The sequence below is a fragment of the Rhinolophus ferrumequinum genome, chromosome 2 (assembly GCF_004115265.2).
Source record: "Rhinolophus ferrumequinum isolate MPI-CBG mRhiFer1 chromosome 2, mRhiFer1_v1.p, whole genome shotgun sequence".
In the NCBI taxonomy this organism is placed as follows: Eukaryota; Metazoa; Chordata; class Mammalia; order Chiroptera; family Rhinolophidae; genus Rhinolophus; species Rhinolophus ferrumequinum.
Window position 1 is genome coordinate 72,349,650 of NC_046285.1, and position 22,839 is coordinate 72,372,488.

The 22,839-nt window shown below is 36.9% G+C and overlaps 1 protein-coding gene across 2 annotated transcripts; it reads left to right on the plus strand.

Moving 5' to 3' along the window:
* The first annotated feature begins 2,139 nt into the window (after positions 1 to 2,139).
* Positions 2,140 to 20,839, plus strand: LRRC34 (leucine rich repeat containing 34). 2 transcript variants are annotated; one of them, XM_033122686.1, is made up of 11 exons: positions 2,140 to 2,296; positions 5,288 to 5,408; positions 5,916 to 6,034; positions 6,132 to 6,196; positions 7,172 to 7,255; positions 11,715 to 11,843; positions 14,245 to 14,340; positions 16,660 to 16,814; positions 17,220 to 17,375; positions 17,997 to 18,123; positions 19,073 to 20,839. In XM_033122686.1, the coding sequence occupies exons 1-11, from the start codon at positions 2,140 to 2,142 to the stop codon at positions 19,274 to 19,276; spliced, it is 1,413 nt and encodes a 470-aa protein (XP_032978577.1). In that variant the 3' UTR covers positions 19,277 to 20,839. The 2 variants fall into 2 exon arrangements, with proteins under 2 accessions (XP_032978577.1, XP_032978587.1); XM_033122696.1 differs by lacking the exon at positions 17,220 to 17,375.
* The last annotated feature ends 2,000 nt before the right edge of the window (positions 20,840 to 22,839 follow it).

Here is a 22,839-nt window from a genome sequence, read left to right on the forward strand (position 1 = left end):
CAAAACATCATTGCTCTTACCATAAACATTGAGAAAACACTAGGAAAAACCAATATTTTAAAATATTGTACTTTTCCTTAAAATCACCAGCGTTATGGATGCAAAGAAGGCCAAGAAAATTAAATTTGAGAGCTACACTAGCCCTTCTTCCTAAATAAGTAGAGACCAGTGGGCACTTTGCATGGTGGCATTTTCAGGTTTGGCGACTGGCAGATAGAGAAGCAAGCCTTCCAAAGTCATAGGCAAAGGACAAGGAGAAAGCAGCCAAAAGTTTAACAGCCATGTGTGAGCCTGCATTGTGGATTAGAATTTGGGGGAGCCTCAAGTACATACAGAGTCAGTTCTCCCCACCAGCTGGTTGTCGTCCATTAGACTGCCGCGACTCAGTGGCTTTAGGGAAGGTTACAGGGTGGACTAATAAGCAGAAAGAGATTTTGTTCACAAGAAGCCTGATTTTTATTAGAATCATTCTTGGGTGAGAGGTTTTAGGCTTGACTGTCTTTCACAGCCTTCCAACAGAGTCGTCTGGGGGAAATTCGTGTGGACCAGCCATGCTGATTAGGGTTAGTTAACACAAGTGCATCTGGGCTTCCAGACACATAAAAGAACTTGTTTCTCCTAATGTTCATCTTGCTTCATGATGGGACCTACCTAGAATGTCTGAATATGTGTGTATATATATTATTTCGCCTTAGCCAGATATTCCACATGTGTCTTGAACCAATTTGATGGCCCTCTGAAAGCTATGGATAGCGTATATCTGTTAGTGGGGTTAATAAAAGAGGTTGTACAGCCAGGATGGATTTGCAACAGCTTTGCCAGTAATTCAACCACTGTAAATAAGGCTGGGGAAGATTGATTCCTTATTGGCTATTTGTTTCCTAGAAAGTGCTACCTGAACATAGTCAATTTAATTTATTACAATCCAATATTACTGTAGAGTTTCTAAGTGGAATAACTTGTTGCGTCTTCATTTTAAGGAGCCAGAGTTGGACAGTTTAATAATTAGACTTTTTTTTTTTTTTTTTTTTTTTTTAAGGAGGGTGCAGCTCACAGTGGCCCATGTGGGGATTGAACCAGCAACCTTAGTGTTATCAGCATCACACTCTAACCAACTGAGCTAACCGGCCACCGCAAGCCCTTCTTTATATAACTTTAATGCCTGACAAAACCATTTAGGAAAATGGTCAACCCTCTCAAATTTACATTGATACTTTTGTTTCCATATCTAATTACACACAAACTGGATAGATAAGATTAGGATCCTGAGGTTAATATGGTGTGTGACTCTCTCTGATTACATTCTAGTTAAAATAATTTCAAGATTTTGTTTAACACTTTACCTTCTTTTCCCTCTAATACAGATCAAAGTAGCCTTAATTGACCTAGGACTGGAAAATCATGTAATGGTAACACTACCCTTTGCTTTGATAAAAATTCCTGGGAAACTAAAATCCCTTGAAAAAATTTTGTCAAATAATACTGAAATGAAGTCCCATATAAACTTCAGACATCAGTGGAAAACTTTTTATAAGCAAGCAAATGTAGATTTTTGGCAGGGCCAAGGGAGAATCTAAACAGCTGAGTCAACAATAAAGGCAGATGCTGGGTGTGATACTGTGATAGAATTAGAACTTCGTATGTGGTCTTTGTTCCCAAATTCCTGACACAGGAGCTTCTTAAAACCCATGGAATTTTCTGATTGGAGTGATAGGAGCACCTTCCCTTATGCCCCTCCCCCCCACCCCCCCCACCCCCGCAACCCCCAAGACTGATCTACATGCCCCTTTATGCTCCCTTAGCTATCTGTGCTAGTGCTGTCATCTGTTTTTGCATGTGGTCTCCGCAGCTGTGTGCACACTTTGGGAGGGGGCTGTGTCATAATCATCTTTGTAGTCCCGGCCCAGGCCCAACAGGGATGTCTCCTAAACCTGGAAAACTCCCTGCAAAGGAGCTGGTCGCCCACCCTCCGTGTGTCTTTAACACCGGGCTGGGTGATCTGGACCCAGACATGATGACTAAGGAACAGCCACAGCAGGGGTAGTTACCTCCTGTCCAGTCAGGCCTCAAGGCCCATGTGAGTAATGGCAGGAATCCCACAGCCAACTGGATGCGACGCTCAGGGGACTGGGCAGGCGCATGCGCCCGGTCGTCATGACAACGCGGCAACTCGGGCGGTGGGGTGAGAGGAGCATGTGGCGCAGCCGGGAGGGTGCCGCTCCAGCCAAGTCCCCAGCCCCCCCTGGCGTCCCCACCCCGAGCCCTAGGCCGGCCTGGGTCTTAGCGGACCGTAGGGGTAAGAAAGGGTGACCTTCAGCGCTCGCCGGGCCTGGAAAAAACGCGCAAGGCGTGCCGGAGCCCGAGCTGCTGCGGGGTCTCGCCAGCCTTTTCCACCGAGTAGGCTGGGAGCCCGAGGCAGCGTGGCGGGAGGATATCCTGTGAACCCCAGCAGTGGCCGGGACTTTGGGGTACCCCCCAAACGCAGGCAGAAAGAGAGCCCCAAAGCCCCACGAGGGATTCCCCTCCCTTAGCGCGGTAGATTGTCCTGAAGGAAGGTGTGCCTGTCGCTTTGCTCTTACGGTCTGGTCTCTGGGAAGGATGACCAGGTGCTCTTCGCGGGCCCCCTTTTGTGGAGAGAACAGGGCCCAGGTGGGCAAGAGGGTCTTGAGACCATTCTGACTTTGCACCTCTAGGCCACCTCCGTTTTAAATATTTCTGCGCCCATGAATTATCAGTAGCAGAGGAAACAGCCTGCACGCCCCTCTTCCCCCTACAGTTTACATTTTGGATGCTTGTTTTAAAGCGCGTGCTTGTAGAAATGGAACTGTGCTGGGAGCCTTCCGTCTGCCTCATTGCACCCGTGAGATGGGCTTTGTTATTCTCTGACTTTAGCATAAAGAGGAAATTTAAGCTCTGAAAATTTAAGTAACATGTTCAAAGTTACATAGGCACCCAAGTCACTTACTTTTGACCCTTGGATTTCCCAGTACTTGGCTGTTCCAGCATAGGAGGGCATAGGGAACCTCCGGATGAGCCCTTCTCTAGAAATTATAAAACGTGCTGCTAGGTAAAAAGCTGTTTGGAATTCAAGGCTTCGGCGTGTGAAAAATGAAATTTGGGTTAGATTCTTGACATTTACCTGCATAGCTGGTTTTTCCTAGTTTTCACTTTACAGTTTGAAGACTGATTTATTATTTTACTTCTAAAATATAGGACATAAATTATTGGTGCCATAAAATCCTGAAACAATACATAGGTGAATTTTAAAAGGATAGCAGAAATATATAGTAGACTTTTAAACACTTGAAAGCCATGGCCAGGTAAATAAATATTCTTGTAATTGAAGATTCCTTCATTCACAAAAACGTAAGTTGTGAGTCTGATACATTTCTTCACATCCTCCTGGGTGTGGTGCAGACAGCTGAGGGCAGGCACTGAACCTCAGAACTTCAGGGCAATCCTCTCCCATTTTTAATACCAAAGAAGGTAGTATCTAGAAGGGAGGAAAGAAGCCCAACTCCAACAAGTAAACGTGCTTTGTTTCCTGTCTGAGCCGCTCAAGTAGCATTTTCTAGATTGCCTCCCATTTGAATCCTGGTCACAGACTTGTATGTCTGGCAAATACAGCATTTTTATCCTCCCTCCCCTCCAGGCTCAACAATTTGAAGCATCTGTGTACCCGACCGTTTTAAATGTCTTGAGAAGTGTTGTAGTTAGGACTCTCTTTAGCTTTGTTTAATTCAGCACTTCTCAAACTTATGTGACAACAAAACCCATTGTATTTAGAACATCTCTGATCATCTTGTAGAAGATGAATATTCTGCAGATCGCAGTTGGGGAAATATTGTGCTAAGATATTATTGAAATACATGAAAATTTACTAAAATAAGTGAAGGATTTCTTATGTACATACATACATCCACGAGACAGAAGTTATACTGACTAAAATTTTTTCAGAGAATATCTAATAACTAGGAAAAACTGCTCATGATATGTTAACTGAAAACGAAAAGGATACAGAGCTATACTTAAATGTTCCAATTTTCTTTAAAAATACATATAAAAGAAAAACAATAGGGAAATATCCTCAGACCTCAACTCTGGTGGTTCCTTGGAAGTGGGATTGCTGATGAATGTTTATTTGATTTTTGATACTGAAATTTCCCAGTTGTCTGGAATAAGTGTGAGTTATTTACTATTTTTTTAAGCTTATTTTAAAAAACTAAGAAAAATTTATTTGCTGTCATTTTTAATATAAATATTACTCACCTTAAATATTATTTTGCAAATTTGTTTAGCAAACTCTTTAGTTCATATAGTGCAGAATCCACTCAACAAAGGACATCTTTGAGATGTAGAGACTTAGAGAAGCTGGCTCCTAAAAATACCAGCCTAGTTGGGAAGTGAGATGTCTGAGCACAGATTTTTAGAGACACATACACAAAAGGTAGGACAAAACAAAGATAGTGGGAGGCAGCTTCCACCCCAGCAGGCCTGGACCTTGAAAAAAGATGCTTTTAAAGTAATATCCCAATAGCAAAACCATAAAGAAAGCTGCAGGTGTAACAGAGGAAGGAGATCTCAACTCCTGCTTTCTTTCTGTCTTCTTTGTTAAGGACTGAAAGGAAAAATCACCTATAGAAAGAGAAACTAGAAGGCAGGGTAGGTGAAGGGCATCTGTGAACCAGGCCTCAGCTTACTGTTAGGAAGAACCAATAGAACTGTATTCAAAGATGCCATCAGCCTCCAGGTGAAAAGCATATTCAAGATGCCAAAGGGACTTAGTGATTTTTCAGATTCCTTTTGAATTTAGATTCTCTGATAAAACTGTCATTATTTGAAGCCATCATAAGAAAACTTGAGTCACCTTAATCCAATGTGGTAGAGTGGAAAGAAGCTTTGCAGTCAGTTTGTTTCTGTACTGTACCCTTATTAACTGCATAAGTTTGGACAAAATATTTAATTTCTCTGATATCATTTTCCTCAGCCACCAGGCCCGTTACATATGGAGGTTAGTTCTTTTATGTCTCTTCCAAGTTAGTGTTTGTCACCCTCTGTGGGTGCTTCTATGGCCCTAGTTCTCCAAACAGCATTTTTATTCTCTCCCATTCCTTCCGTCTATCTCTCTCCTCTTTGTTCTTAATTGTCTCCTTTTCTTCCCCACCCCCGACTCTATACACATACACACATTTATATCTTTGAAAGATGTATAATTCAGGGAGGGGGAAACTCCTGGGATAATTTACGTATGATGAAAGATAATGGTAATGTATTTATTTTTCAAAAGCTCCAGAACCTATTGGCAGTCTCCAGGAACATTATAATAATCTATGTAAGGAAAAGTCCAAGAAAATTAATCCTTTTATATTGCATATACTCCAAGGAGTGGATGAAGAAATTGAACAGGGGTAAGGAAGACAAATACTTGGTATATCAGTAATATTCACTGATATTCATCTGTGTGAAAATCCGGGAACACTGAGTGATTTCAGAGCCATTTGCAGATGCTTAGTAAAATGGACATACCTTTTGATTCCGAGAAGTAGACTACTGACACTTGGCAGTAGGTCTCAGAGGTAGTGGAGTATACTGGGAAGAGCGTTAGACCCGCAGCCTTCAAATCTGGACTCTGGATTTCTCCTTAACTCCTCCTGTGAGCTGGTTTATACAAATCACTGAAATCTTCAGTATCATTATCTATCAAGTGGGGATACTTTTTGTGTGTGAGAGAGAAATTAGATAATATAGTACATGTTAAAGTGTTTTGCAAAATTTGCGACATATGTATTTAGTAGTTTTACGTCACTTGATGTAACTCTCTATTGTGGTACATGCTATCCGTGATGTTACTATTTACACATGAAGAAAAATATACTTTTATTTCTTTACTGGGTTTCTTGTTCGTATTTTAACAGATTGGAGGGAATCACATTAAACGTTGCTGGTAACAATCGCTTAATACCAGTGGAAAGAGTAACGGGCGATGATTTTTGGATTCTTTCCAAAGTTTTGGAGAAGAATCCCTATATTAATGGTATGTCTCCTTAAAAATCATTACTCCTGCTTTCATTTTCCTGATTTTAAGTATTCGTTATAAGGAATATCAGCTTCTCTTCATCTGTGTTCTTCAGGTTTGGATGTTAGATATAACCTCCTACGTGATGTTGGCGCATACTATGCTGCAAAACTGCTTCAGGTATTATTTTACTACAAAATGTTTTAGGTCTTTTCATTTTTTGCCTCCCAGGAGCCAGTTAAGAGCCAGTCCATTCTTTGGAATGTGCAGGGTTTGAGCATGCTAAGCCTAAGTTCACACTTTATTGCAGAGACACCCAAGCTGAAATGCTGCATTATAGTTGCATTTTTTACAAAACAAAGTACACCAATCAGAGAAGGTGTACTTAAAGAAAAGGCCTTGTTTCAACCTCAGAAGATCAACAAATATGTGTTTGTATTTTCAGTTAAAATGTTTAACGCAGCATATGTCATTTTCTTTTGAGTCCTCCCTTACATTTGGCTTTTTAATTTCCTACTTGTCCAAATCTCTCCTGCTAAAAGTGCTTCGAATGAGCTTAAAATGATCCTAAAATTCTCATATTCATGAAATGGTGCACAATGTAAGGGCGGAATGAAGATAAAAAATGAAGTAACCATGTTATTCTCAGCAAACACAAGTGAAAATGCTGCAAAAATCATCATCAAAATGTTCTTAGTTCTGTTTACAGTGAAACCAACTAGTCTAATGGCACCCAGACAAAACACTAGTTTTGCAGAATGTCAAGGGTCCTAACTCTATGCTATATTTATACTTAAAATACTATACTGAAAATCCATTTGTGCATTTGGTCTCAGTGGAGCTGGTAACTAGAACTCCCCACTCATCTTTTGCAAACTTGTTGTACATACTATGGTTAAATACATAAAGCATAGCCATACTTTGACTCATTGGTCAAAACTAAACATAGTCTTTTTCTTTCATATAGATTGCAATTATATTTATGTTTAAATGGGAATAGTGATGTTTTTCCTTAATGGTAGTTTCTTTTGCTAAATTTGCAGCTTTTCTGGTTTACAAAGATGTTTTTCGGAGATAAATACTTAAATAAAGCAGCTCATACATTATTTATTGATTTCTAATACATATGTAATAGTTTCTTTTCTCTCCTTATAGAAACAATACAATCTCATTTACTTAAACCTTATGTTTAATGATATTGGGACTGAAGGTGGAGACTTGATTGCTAAAGCACTATATGTAAGTATTTATATGCCTCAAACTAACATTGCATTTGGGAATTTTAACTTCTGGTAGCTTGAAACCAACAGAATCAAATGTTAATGTGAACTTATTTTAATATTGTAGGAATGTATATTTTTATTACATGTCAATTTATTAAACTGGACATTACATGAGCACTTTTGAACTCCTTTTTAAAGTGGTTTTGTTAAGATATAATTCACATATACAAAATTTAGCCTTTTAAATTCACCACTCGCAAACATAAATAAATAAATAAATAAATAAATAAATAAATAAATAAATCCATCCCTCGCAGCTTTTAGAACATTTTCATCCACAAGAGAAGTCATGTGCCCAATAGCAATCCCTCTCCGTGCTTCTCTCCTTCACTCCCCAGCCGCTAATCTACTTTTCATCTATGAATTTGCCTATTCTGGACATTTCATGTAAGTGGAATCATACAAAATGTGGCCTTTTGTGATTGGCTTAATGCTTCCAAGGTTTATCCTTTTCATCGCCATTGTAGGGGTATATCACATTTTGTTCATCTATCGTTAATGGACATTTGGGTTTCCACTTTTTGTCTCTAATGAGTAATGCTACTATGAATATGTGTACACATTTTTGTGTGCACATTTTTTATTTTCTTGGGCATATACCTAAGAGTGGAATTGCTAGATCATTTGGTAACTATTTAATACATATATATATATATATATATATATATATATATATATATATATATATTTTATTAGTTTCAGGTATACAAAACAATGTAATAGTTACATATATATACACTCCTCACAAAGTGATAATCTCCCCAATCTGCTGCCCCTCTGACATTGTATATAGCTGTTACAATTCCATTGACTATATTCCCTATGCTGTACTCCACATCCCATGAATGAATATACACACACACACACACACACACACACACACACACACACACGTATTTAATTATAGTTGACATTCAATATTATTCAACTTCAGCTTCAGGTGTATAGCACAGTGGACAGTGATCAGGCATGTACAGAGTCTATGAAGTGGTCTCCCTAATAAGTCCAATGCCCACCTGGCACCTTACATAATCTTTACAACATTATTGATTATATTCCCCAAACTGTGTTTCCTATCCCTGTGGCTATATTGTGACTAATAATTTGTACTTTCTAATCCCTTTACCTTCTCCCACATCCCCACCCCCCTCCCATCTAGCAACCATCAATTTATTTTTCCCCTATATCTCTGAGTCTATTTCTGTTTCATTTGTTTTTCTGTTCTTTAGATTCTACATATAAGTGAGATCATACAGTATTTGTCTTTCTCTGTCTGACTTATTTCACTTATCATAATGTTCTCTAGATCCATTCAATCGTTGCAAATGGTTAAGATTTCATTCTTCTTTATGGCTGGCTGTGTAATACTCCATTGTATAAATGTACCACAGTTTCTTTATCCAGTCATCAATCGATGGGTATTTCGCTTGTTTCCATGGCTTGGTTATTGTGAATAGCGCTGCAATAAACAGAGGGGTGCATATATTTTTTTGAATTAGTGTTTTGGATTTCTTTGGATAGATACCCAGGAGTGGAATTGCTGGATCATAAGGTAGTTCCATTTTCAATTTTTTGAGGAAACTCCATTCTGATTTCCATAGTGGCTGCATCAATCTGCAATCCCACAACAGTGCACGAGGGTTCCCTTTCCTCCACATCCACACTAGCACTTGTTGATTTATTGATGATAGCCATTCTGATTGGAGTGAAGTGCTTGTTGTGGTTTTTATTTGCATTTCTCTAATGATTGGTGATGTTGAACATTTTTTCGTATGTCTTTTTGTCATCTGTATGAGAAATGTCTCTTCGTGTCCTCTGCCCATTTTTTAATTGGGTTGTTTTTTTGGTGTTGAGTTGTATGAGTTTTTTATAAATTTTGGATATTAATCCCTTGTCAGATGTATCATTGGCAAATATCTTCTCCTATTCAGTAGGCTGCCTTTTTGTTTTATTGATTGTTTCCTTTGCTGTGAAGGAAATCATCAATATTTTTTCTTTTGCTTCCCTTGCCTGAGGGGATTTATCAGGGTAATGTCTCCAAATTTACTTCCTATATTGTCTTCTAGGAGTTTTATGGTTTCGGGTGTTACATTTAAGTCTTCAATCCATTTTGAATTTATTCTTATATATGGTGTAAGAAGATGGTCCGGCTTCATTTTTTTGCATGAGTCTGTCCAGCTTTCCCAGCACCATTTATTAAATAGAGTGTCTTTACCCAATGTAAAATCTTGCTTCCAGTGTCATAGAGTAAATGACCATATAGGCATAGATTTATTCTGTTTAATATTTTGAGGCGCTGCTAAACTATTTTCCAAAGTGGCTGTCCCTTTTTACCAACAATCTATGAGTGTTTTGATTTCTCCACATCCTCACCAGCATGTTGTCTTTTTTATTTTCAGCCATCCTAGTGGGTATGAAGAGGGTTTGTAGTTTTGATTTGCATTTCACTAATAAATAGTGATATTGAGCATCTTTCCATGTGCTTTTTAGTCATTTATGTATCTTTGAGAAATGTCTATTCAAATGCTTTTCCCATTTTTAAATTGGATTTGTCCTTTTGAGTTGTAAGAGTTCTGTGTATATTCTGGATACAAGTACCTTATTAAATATGTATTTTGCAAATATTTGCTCTCATTCTGTAGATTGCCTTTTCATTTCTTAATGGTGTCCTTTGAAGTACAAATGTTTTATTTTTATTTTTTTAATTTTGATAAAGTTCAGGCTTTTGTTGTTGTTGTTTGTGCTTTTGGTGTTATATCTAAGAAGGCTTTGCCTATTCCAGTCACAAAGAGTTACACTTCAAGTTCCTTCTAACAGTTTCATAGTTTTAGCTTTTTCATTTAGTTCTTTGATCCATTTTTAGTTAATTTTTGTATAAGATTTGAGCTAGGAGCCTAACTTCATTCTTTTGCCTTGCAGATATATCCAGTTGTCCAATGCCTCTTACTAAGACAATTCTTCTTCCATTGACTTTTCTTGACACCCTTGATGAACATCAATTGATTATAAATGTGAGAGTTTATTTCTGTACTCTCCATCCTGTTCTGTTAATCTATATGCCTGTCTTCCTGCCAGTCTCACACTGAATTCTATAGTTCTGTAATTAGTTTTTCAAGATCATGTTGGCTCTTCTGGTTCCCTTGAATTTCCATAAGAATTTTAAGATCATTTTATCAATTTCTGCAAGAAAAGAAGCTGATATTTTGAGGGGAATTGCTTTAATCTTTAGATCAATTTGGGGAGTATTGCCACCTTAATGATACTGTCCTCTGATCCATGAACATGGGATGTGTTTCCATTTATTTAGGTCTTTAATTTCTTTCATTGATGCTTTGTAGTTTTCAGTGTGCAATTCTTGCCCTTCTTTTGTTAATTTTATTCCTAATAGTTTATTCTTTTTGATGGTATTGTAAGTGGAATTTTCTTAATTTCATTTTTGGATTGTTCATTACTAGTGTATAGAAGAAAGACAGTTGTTTTTACTCAGATATATTGATCTTGTGTCCTGCTGAAATCGTTTATTAGTTCTAACAGCTTTTTTTTTTCTTGGTGGATTCCTTAGGATTTTCCACATATAAAATCATGTCATATACAAACAGAGATAGTTTTACTTCTTGTCCAATCTAGATGCTGTTTTTTGTTTGTTTGTTTGTTTGTTTGTTTGTTTGTTTTTCTTGCCTAATTGCCCTGTCTAGAACCACCAGGACAATGTTAAATAGAGGAGGTAAAGGGACATCCTTGCCTTCTTTCTGCTTTTAGGGGAGTTTGAATTAGTTTTAAAGATAATTATTTGCACTTACATGTCCTAATATTTATTCATTAGGACAATAAAATGTCTGTAATTTTCTTTGTGAAAGATTTATCCAAAGAGTGGAATAAGAGAAGGCGTTAAACTGCAAATGTCTCAGAAATATCTCCTTAAAAGTAATATAAAGGAAATAGGAAGTGACTGCTTAATTGGGTACAGGGTCTCCTTTGTGGGTGATGCAAATGTTTTGGAACCAGCTGGAGGTAATGGCTGCACAACATTGTGAATATGCTGAAAGCCAGTGAATTGTACACTTTAAAATGGTTAATTCTGTGTTATATGAATTTCATCTCAATAGAAAAGCAGTGGTATAATTTTCTTAGAAGAGAAATTTATAGATTTCTCCAATGAAAGGAAATTTTATTAAAAATCTGCTTCATTTACTGTTCATTGTTTGGGCATGTTTCCTGGAAATTCTTTCTACTAAACTATTAAACTAGATTTTTATCTATTTTGGGAAATTGAATGTTACCTTTAAGGAATATATCTTATCGCCATGAAAAATTGATGAGTCTGCAAATAGTAATATAGTCGCCTAACTACTGTCATCTAAAGAGAATTCTGTGGATGAAAAATTTAGCCAATTTATGATTCTTTTCCTTTTCAGAAGAATGTAACTCTGAAATACCTAAGAATGACTGGAAACAAGATTGAAAATGAAGGTGGAATGTCTTTTGCTGCAATGCTACAAATTAATTCATCCTTAGAGAAGTTAGACCTGGGTGACTGTGATCTGGTGAGTAAATGGGTTATGAGAAAATCACCCAGATAGTGGATCATTCTCCCCAGAAACTATTACAGAGAATTGTTAGAGTCCCGCGAAATGACAGCCTTATGAATGATTTAGCTTGCCTCAAATGTCTAATATCAGAGGAAAAGTTTTTGTTTTTTTTAACCTAGGCATAATAATGGTGACTGTTAATAAAATCAGATTATAGTAAATAATACTATAGACTATCCAGCATAATAAAAATCTTTCTAAATGTCCATCCGTAATGCTTCTTAACCTGTACGGGATTTTAAAAGGAAAAAGATTGTGTTCATTTTAATTAAACAAATACTACTTCATTAGTATAATATACATTTTTTTTGAAAACATTTTGGAGTAGTTATTGTAGCATACAAACCTAAAATTATGATGCTAAAAGCTGCTCTGGGCTTTCATCTGGCCTGATAATGAGAAGTGTGTGTTTTTTGCATGTCTTCAAATTCCAGGCTTCAATTTCTCAAGCATGCTTTCAAACCTTGAGGCCAGTTGGCAACCTGTTGTATAGATTAATGCAAAATCAATGGGACATGCAAACAATAAGATGGACCAGGAGGCTCTTTGGGGTAATAGGTCCTGAAGCTTAAAATAGTAGTAGTTGGTGGCTGCCGGTTACCTCAGTTGGTAGAGTGCGGTGCTCTTAACAAGGTTGCCAGTTCGATCCCCACATGGGCCACTATGAGCTGTGCCCTCCACAACTAGATTGAAACAACTACTTGACTTGGAGCTGATGGGTCCTGGAAAAACACACTTAAAATAAATAAAAAGTTAAAAAATAAAATAGTAGTAGATGTAGCCATGATGGTCTGGGAAAGCATTAATTCAATATGTGTTGTCTATACATACCAGTCACAATCCTAGATTCTAGGGATATAGATTCTAGGGATACAGGAGTGCATCAGACGTGGTCTCTGCCCTTACAAAGCTTATATTTAGTTGGGAAAATTGTCAATAAACAAATAAAGTGCACCGAAGATGGCCAAGTACTCTGATAATGGGGAGAAGATAATTTGCATGATAGGATGGTTGCCTAAGACCTGAGGAAGTAATACCTAGGAATCATGAAGGATGAGAAAAAACTACATTGGAGAGGGTCCATGGCAGAACATTCTAGGCAAGCGGTCCAGGTACAGACTCTAAGACAGTGCTTCTCCAAGGGTGGTATGGATACCATTACTGATACAGATTGACGTGATTTTAATACTCGTGTAGTTGCTTTGTTTACTTCAAGAGATTATGGTTTTCCATTTATGGTAGTGATACAGAGTTTTAAAATAAAGTGAGAAAGTAAGTTGATTTAATGGAAAAGTATTAGGTAAATAGTAAAACTGATATTCAGATAGGCAAAAATCATGAGGGAGGGACATGAATAATATCAAGTCTGGCAGGTTTTAAGACCTGAAGAGCCAGGTGGCTGGACAGAGGAAGTTATAAAGGGTGTATCACAGTGAAGGTGGAGAGGTTCACAGAGGCCGGATCCGGCAAGGCTGTGTGGGGTGTGGGTGTAGGGCATGTGACAGGGGAAGAAGAGGGGATTTTGTTATAAACGCAAATCATGGAAAGGCCTTAAGTTGAGGGGTGACATGATGAGATTGGTGCTTCTAAAAGATCATTCTGGTTTCTTTGTGGGGAATTAGAGGGTTGCAAGAGGAAGTCCACTGACCACTTAGGAAGGTGCTGCAGTGGTTCATGTGGGCGATGAGGACGGGGAGGGGTGGGGTGGTGGCCATAGAGATGACTAATTTGAGACATCTTTTGGAGGCAGAGTCTGTGAGACTTCCTGATCAACTGTATGGGAGGGTAAGTCGGAGGACTTGTGTAGTGAGAGGAGGCACAGGTTTTCTGGCGTAACAGCTGGGTGTGGTGTCCATCACTGACATGGGGGAAGGTTAGGCTCCTCCGGTGAGGTAGAGAGGGAGGTCTGTGGGAGCTGTGAAAAATGTGACCAGTAACCCTTTCCCGTCACACACACTTAAAGTGCAAGGATGAATATAAGGACATGTGTTCTCAGTACTATAGAGCCCTAGCTGGGATCCACATGTGTGTGTATCTGAGGTCTGCATCATGTAGAACTCTGAGGGCTTAGGAGCAAACCTAGAAGCAAACACCCTAGGAAATGGATACTGAAACTTGAAGAAAAGTCCCCATGCATGCTGTAAATAGATGTTAGGGCAGGGAGACAAGAACACAGTAACAATTCATTTCTGAATTTGATCAACCGACATACAATTGAAAGAGCAGGAAATGCTTAAACTTTTTAAAAACACAGTTTTGATTTATCAGATTCCAGATTACTAATCTTGAAATATTTATGTAGAGAGGTTAATTTATAGGATTTGTCGGTTTCCTTAATGAATTTACCTGTTTTTAGGGAATGCAAAGTGTGATAGCATTTGCTACAGTCCTGACTCAGAACCAGAAAATTAAAGGAATAAATCTAAACCGACCTATACTGTATGGTGAACAGGTATGTATTTAAAGTGATGGTAGTTAATATTAGCACATGTGAATAAAACAAAGGTACTACTTAATGTTATGTCAAGATTCCCAAATGCATTGTAGTTTTAGAATTGTAAACTTGTGTTTACAAAGAAAAACTTTTAAAGGAAATTTACTTCTTGATAAGAGTTTTATAACTAAATACGATTTTAGATGTTGTTAACTCAAGCAGTAAACATGTCATTTTTTTCTCGTAAACTCAAATTCTCATTGAGTAAACCTGTGATGTGCAAAGTAGTTACGATGAAAGCATAAATAAAGTTTTAAAGGCTGGATAATAAACCTGGTATGAATTGTTTTCTTGTTTCTGTTATATTGATGTGACTGAACCATTGTATCTTTGAAATGATTTTTAGTTTTAAGGCTTCTCTTTGCTCCTTAACATTAAGTAGCTTTTCTCTTATGAGTTGTAAAAAGCTAGGGAATAAGATCTCATTTTATTGATTTAAAGAAAAACAGAGTTATCTACTATTTTAAAAAAGACTTTATATAGTCTTTAAACTATCTACCTCACTGTTCCCTATTAGTAATTGAGAATTAACCATATTTTTAAAGTAGTTTTCATATTCACAAGTGTTTTGCATGCTTTGCCCACATAGATCTCTCCCTTTGAATTATCTCTGCACTTTTCTGTATCAAAATTTTTGGAATTTTACATGATGTTAATTGTTTCATGCACATAAATCTAATCTGTTCAACAAGACACCCAGAATCCTCGAATACAATAGCCCTACTTTGAAGACCAGCAAAATGCCTGGCTCAAAGTCAGCGTTCAGTGATTGTCCCATTCATGATTCACTCACTTAATTCATACTTGAATGCAGCCCTAGACCAGACCCAATGCTTCGTGCTAGAGATGAGTCACAGAAAGCATATGACCCTCGCCTTCAAGGAGCTTTCAGTCCACTTGGAGGGAGATCAACAAGTTTGGAGTGTGATATGCAAAGGGGGCCTTGTGAGCATGAGGAAGGGCATTGAAATCGATGCAGGGGCCGGTAAGGTTCTCAGATTGAGGATCACAGGAGATGTGAAGGCTAAAATAAAAATTTTCCGGGTTAAATGAGGAAGCATGTTCAACTATATGAAATTACATTAGAAGCACGATTCCTGTCTTCAATATGTTGAGTGGTGTCATTATTCCCAAATCCGCCTGAGAATAGTTATTAAAAGCCCAGGCTCTTTCTCAGGCCCAGGCCCTCGCTCTCAGCCGTGTGCTCTAGGCAGTCAGCTAAACTCTAGCCAGCTTTCTCTTCCTTCCGCAAGTGGCTCCCACCCTCTATCACTGAGTACCATTCTCCTCTTCAGTAGCAGTGGAGAGGAATCCTGTGTGCTTTCTCATACTTTGCTGTTCTCAGATGTGGCCCTGCACACTGATTCCATTTAAGGGTTTTACTGTTCATTATCTGGGAGCTTGGAAAAGTAACGATGCCAGATAAATTAAGTCATAAACTCAGTGAATGGAGCTAAAAAAAAAAAAATCCCTTCACTATTTGACAGTAGTTCTCTCCCTTAATAAGAGTGGTCCCTCTTTCAAACTTCTTGACCTAAAACTGCAATCCATGTAAAACACAAGTATGTATTGAGTATGTGCTCTGTTCCAGGCACCATGCAGAGCAATACTGGTCTCCCTTTGTGATCAGTTTGCATTTGTTAAGATCGCACACTACAGTTTCCCTTTGGATATATATTTCATTGCCAAAGCAGTAATTTAAACACATCAGATACAGGATTATAGAATACTGAACTACAATAAATGCTTTTTAGTTTTCTATAGGACACTTATTTTGTGCCAGGTACTTTTTTATTTAATTCTACGAGGGAAGTATAATTTCACCTATTTTACAGAGAAAAATAACTGAGACTCAGATGAAATAATATGCCCAAAGTCATATAGCTAGTAAAAGGCAAAGTTAGCATTTGGACAATTTAATTATAAAGCTCATCTACTACCTGCTATTGCTGTGTGGTTTCACTGAACTTTTATTAGTTTTTCTCAAAGTACTCGTACAGTATTTCGGCATTTTACATCACTTAGGTCTTTTACAAGTTCCTGCTGCCTGTTTCTAAGACAGAAAAGATATCATTTATGGCAAAAATGATATTTTTTTAAAAGCCAGGCCAAACAAATGCAAACAAAATGCAACCTTAATCAATTGTTTACAATTATTGACAAGTGCCTAATCATCTTAACCGATAAAATCTTTTTAAAAAGCTAATTTAAATAACTTAGCATGTTTGGATTGTACTGCTTCAAAATTATATTTTAGAAAAAAGATTTTATTTTTAGGAAGAATCCACAGTTCATCTAAGCCACATGTTAAAAGAAAACCACTGCCTTGTTGAACTGCACATGAGTAAGCATGACATGAGAAATGGTGGTATGAAACAGTTATGTGATGCTCTGTATCTGAACAAAAGCCTGCGCTACCTTGATGTCAGCTGGTAAGTGATAATTTGGACATAAAGTAATTCAGAAGTTAAATCATAGGCATAATCTACATAAATATTCATAGTACATAAGATGTTTTGTTAGAGACTAATTCCAAAGATTAGACAACGCAACCACTGTTGTCAACTTTTTATCCTCAGCCTTATAATTTATTTAGTTTATACTGATACTAATCTCGTATTAACTTGAATGAGCAATTTAATTATGTAAACCAGAATGGAAACAACATTTTATGGCAAATTTTCACTAACTTTTTTGGAAATTGAATGATTAAAATAAATCTTTACTAAAATAGAAAGTACTGTTTATTACTATATAACAGTTTTAAGCATGCTAGCTCTCTGAATAAAATAATACTACATATTTTCAAATATAACTACATATTTTTCCTTTCCTAGCAATAAAATAACTCGTGATGGAATGGTGTTTTTGGCTGATGTACTGAAAAGCAACACTACCCTGGAAGTAATAGATCTTTCTTTTAACAGAATAGAAACTGCAGGAGCAAAGTATCTCAGTGAAACTCTCACTTCACACAACAGGAGTCTCAAAGCGTTAGTATGGTTTTATATTTAACCAAAATAACAGAAAAACTTAAATTTTTAGAATACTAACCTCAAGTCCCTTAACTGTTAAGATTCATGATGAAATATAAAAACTGTTTCTAAACTGACATAATATTAAGTTTACAGTAAATATTTCCCTTTTCTTTCTCAAAAGTAGTATCTTTTAAAAATTAGATTGATTCTAGCTGATTGCTTAGGATTAATGAGAAAATTCTTTTTCTGATATTACTTATCCTGAATTCTAATAGAAAAATCATAATCATCCAGTGTGACCGATTTAAAAATAAAAATGAATTGAAGAAAATATTAGTAGGATGGCTTTATCTTGACAAATGTATGTGTAATATACCCCCAAATATTTACTGAATATAAAATGACAGTCGATTTAAGTGTGGGTAGTGCCACAGGTATATGACGCATACAATTCGAAAACTGTTGCGTGGATATTAGGAATTACATGGACAATATTTTGAGTACTACATTAAATATATTTAAGAATGATGCAAAGACTTTACACAATAAAATGTAATAAATGTTGTTGCTAACTTACACATTTTCTCTTTGTGGAAGTATTGGTTTCCAGGGTTATTACTTTTCCTTTTTCCATAGTTTGTCCGTAGTCAGCAACAACATAGAGGGAGAAGGACTTGTTGCCCTTTCACAGTCAGTGAAAACAAATCTCATTCTCTCTAATATCTACATTTGGGGAAACAAATTTGACGAAGCTACATGTGTGGTAAGTTTTTTTCTTCACTGAAGGTATTTCCTGGGATCTTCTCCATTACATCAGACATTGTTTACAATTATTGACAAGTGCCTTAGGAATGATTAGCGCTTAGTGAAACACTACAGTTTTGACAAATCTTCACATTAAGTCCTAAAAATTAGCTACTGGAAAGTTTTATGTTTGAAATAGCAAAAGATACCAAATACTACATATGAGTATAAACGTCACACACTAGAAGCTGTGTAAGTTGAGTGTAGAACTAATATGACAAGCTAAAGCAGAAAGCAACTAGACTTTTAAACCTTTTACTGTTTAAATTTTTGCCTTTCTCTATCATTGCAACCTTACTGACAAACAAGTTTAACATGTTTGTATGACACCTAGGTACCAATGATCCATAAAACATAGACAAAAAAATTTCTACAATGAAGAAACAATTAGGTAGCCAGCCAAGATAGTATCAAATACTATGGGGATTGTCTCTGAGCCTAAATCGGTAGGTCAGCTTCAGGGGGTTCATGAACTCCATACAGTTGTCTGCCAAATCTGTGGTGGTTCACTCTTCTGAGAAGTGGGTCCCTGGCCGTTATCAGATCTGCAAGAGCATGTGCAATAGTCCTCCCCCTCATTTAAGAACATCTGTGGGACTTGAAAATTTTGACTGTGGGACCTTTGGTTTACAAAATTAGCAATACAGAGAATTGTTAACTCTGGGAGTCATTAAAAAAAAAAAGAAAAACGTGCCTAATATATTAGAAGTAAGTTTTACAAGATTATAATTTCATTGTGTGAAATTAAATGAATAAAAACCTAGCCACAATACTTGGAAAATATTAAAATTCAGCAATGTTATTCAGAATATCTTATTTTAGACTGCAAATTAGCACAGCTAATTTGTTTAAGCACTATAAAATGAATATTTTCTTAATGATATAGTTTCTTTTCTTAAAAATCTTAGGCATATTCAGAGTTAATTCAAATGGGCTGTCTAAAACCAGGCAATACAGATGTGGAACCATATGTGGTAGATGGACATGTGTATCTTGCAGAAGTCTCCAATGGCCTTAAAAAGCACTATTACTGGACACCAACTTATGGAGAAGCTTGCATCCACTCAGCTAATGCAGGTTTTAATCTTGTACCAGTAGGTGAACATCTATGAAAAACAAGCTGTAAAATAATTTTTACATATTTGTCTTACTACGTTCACATACAGTAATATTTTATTGCCTATTTTTTCTTTCATAAATTAGAACAAGTTATTTTAGTCAAATGCATAAGATATGACTGTATTAAATTTTGTATAAACTGTCCAGTATGAAAAACTGAGCAGTGTAATTTTTTAGAAGAAATTTTACAAAACAAAGACTAAAATTTTAACCCTGGAGAAAGAAATCAAGAAACTAATTTATTTTTATAAAGAAAATATAACCAAGTAGTAAAATAGTATATACAAGGAAAGGTCATTACGGATATGCTAACTGAAAGTTGTCATGAACTGGTAAAAAGGTTTCAGGTGGCAGATTCCCAGGGTATTCCAAGGGGGTTAGAGGTTGAAATTTTTATGTCTTATTTATGTATTACAGATGGGTATTGATACACTCTCACAAATACAGGCAAATACATATAAACATAGACATATACAAATACATATAAAAGTATACTTTCCAAACAAGTCAGTGCTGCCAGGGGACTTTGTAAGATAGTTCTCTTTTGGAAGATGCCAGTAACACTTCAATGATTTGATGACAAATGACTGTTGCCTGCAGCCAATCGTGTTTGCAAATAAAGATTTCTAAGAGGCAATTGACACTATGACACTTCGATTACACACCTATATTCACAAATTTATGAATTCATACATACCAAGAAGAGGCTGCTTATCTGAATGACTTATTACTGCTCAAGCCAGGCCAAGTGTGAAAAATAATATGTGAACAGTTTTAAAAAGGTACTTAAAAAATTAAGCAGAGGTTCTGCAGTCTGAAATACCATTGATCTCTAAATGTTGAGAAAAGAGGTGGAATCAAGGTGATCAGCTTTATAGTTGTCAAAATACTGACCTTCACTTAAAGGATTGTGAATTCCTCAAATCGCAGCTGTATTTATTCTAAAAATTTAACATTAAAAAATATAAACATCTGCCATTGCCCATTCCTTTATCAAACAATTAAGACAAATATCCCCTATTATTTCATTATTTTTAAAGTTTAACCGGTCTTTCCTTATATTTAGCACCTAATACCACTTTTCCATACTCCCTGGGAAGGGGGGGGCGGTATAAAATGGGGAAAACATTTGAATAAATTATGTAAGGCATTATTTTCATTTAATTGTTAGAGTCACTGAGCCAGAAAAGACTCCTTACTGCCTTACTAACTCCATTCTCATGCTTTCAGAGATGTATTTGAATCATCCAGGTGGCTGAGTCTATCCGGTTGAGACTATGCTGAAAAGCAAAATCTTAAAACATCTGGGATTGGTTGAAAAATACTCAGTAGTTTGTTTAATAACAAATATGTGAAATGTGGTGGTTTTTTTTATTTAAGAATATTCTTTATATGTTATTTTAAAGAAAACTACCATAATCTGGTAATGGAATTTTAGAAATAAAATGACCTTCCATTGATGTAAGAAAAACTTATTGAAGATTTGCTATCAATGAATGTTTACAATGGAATCAACAAAACTGTAGAGACCACAGAATTCTATAAATGACTTTATGTATCCTGACACTTAAACTGACTGATTTTACTAGCTGTTGATTTTACTCTTCGTTATTAGGTTTTATCAAACCTTATGTGACAATGTTCTCCTCTACATGTTTTAAAGCTTATTTTCTCTCCATTTTAAGATCTCTCTTCTGCAGATATAGACTAGTTGGTTTTTTACTAAGTTCTTTTACATTACTACATGTTATATATATCTAAATATCTATCTAAAAAGCTGCATGTCCCAGAAAAGTCAATGTCTCTGTAATATTAAAAATGCAACTGGAAATGAATAAAATTTTGTTTTTTTAATTAAATCTGAAAAACTGCAGAATCCAATGGATGCAATAAAACCATGCTATAGAAAAAAATATAAACATTTAAAAAAAACTGTCATTACATTTGGAAAAACATTAAGCTGGTGAGGAAACGCTACTCCTAGTAATTAAAGATCTCCGTAGTAAATGCAAGCTTGAATAACAATATGACAAACTTCTTACATCTGAACCAGAGAGTTAGGATAGTTTGTCAGAACTACAGATGCTCAATCAGCATTTTTTAAGTGTGGAGTATCAGAATCACCTGGGGCAAATGTTAAAAATACAGATTCTTGAGTCAGACCTACTGAATCAAAATTTCTAAGCACAGTCTGGGGAATCTGCATTTTTACAATCCAGGCCATCTTTAATCTCATTAATGTTTAAGAACCAGTGCTCTGGTTTTCTCATTGTTCAAACTTTTGGTTTTTTAAATATTCACATGTACTTGTTTTAAATGGAAGTATAGCCATCATACAGAAAAGAACACAAATCTTAAGTGAACAGCTAGATGAATTATCACAAAGCTACCCACCTACGAGTATAACACAGATAAAGAGAGTAAATACCACGCGCTTCCCAAAAGCTCCTCCAACCCTCTTCCAATGGACAACCACTATCCTGACTTCTAAAACCAAAGTAGTTCTGCCTGTTTTCGTATTTTATATAAATGAAATCAAACAGTATATATGTTTTGTATCTGACTTCTTTTGCTCAACATGATATGAATATGATTCATTTGTGTCAGACCAATGTAAAGCTTAGTAATGCAGCTGGCTTTTCCAGGCTACTTTCTGGTCCTGTGTACTGTGGAGGGGACCCACAAATTCCCCCATTCTCCAAGAGGATACTCGGAAGGTAGCTGATCAGGAAGCAAGTAGGTTTGCCTCCAGCCTGCAGTGGGGTGGGGTGGGCACAAAGTCCCAGAGAGCGGTTTCCAGGCTCTTAGCCTCATGTGGAAAGGTGCTGGCTCAATTATTGGATGGCCATCAGCTGTAATCAGATGGCCATCCACTGTGGCTGGGTGGCCACCAGCTGTTACCGGTTAGCCATTTGCCACTAATATAACAGCCGAGGCTACGTTGGTGGTTTGGCAGAGAAGTGGACAGCAGATTGCAATTAACAAGTGGGGGTTGTGGATTGCAGATCGTGTTGATCCTACTTCCTGTAGGCCACCAGCAAGACGGGTGCAGGAAGACCCCTCGTTGGGGAACTGGCGGATGTTTGGACTTGTGCCTCAACCAGCCGCCATCGAGAATATAGTGGTAGGACTCCCCTATCTATGGCTCCATTGTTGTTCCTTTTTGGCCTCACCATATTGTGTCCACTGCCGGGAGCGGGACCAGAGACCCTGCATGTGCTAAACCTGTAACCTGACCTACACTGGACTGCTTGAGACAGAGTCGCAGAAGTCTGAGTTTTCCACACCTAAGAGAACCATGAGACCAATAGGATGCCCAGAGAATGAAAGAGCTGAAGACAGACTTCCCTGGTGCCTTTATGTCAGGTAAGCCCCCTCCTCCATATCGCTGGACACCATTTTAGAAGACAAAGCACAGGAATATGAGCAATACTCCAAGAGTTTAAGCATTACCTTACTATATTATAAATTACGTCTCCTATATATCAGGCTGGGTTTTAAAGTGGTTAGGACTAAAAGTTAATTTTTCCCAGACTTCCCATTGGTGGGAGCTCAA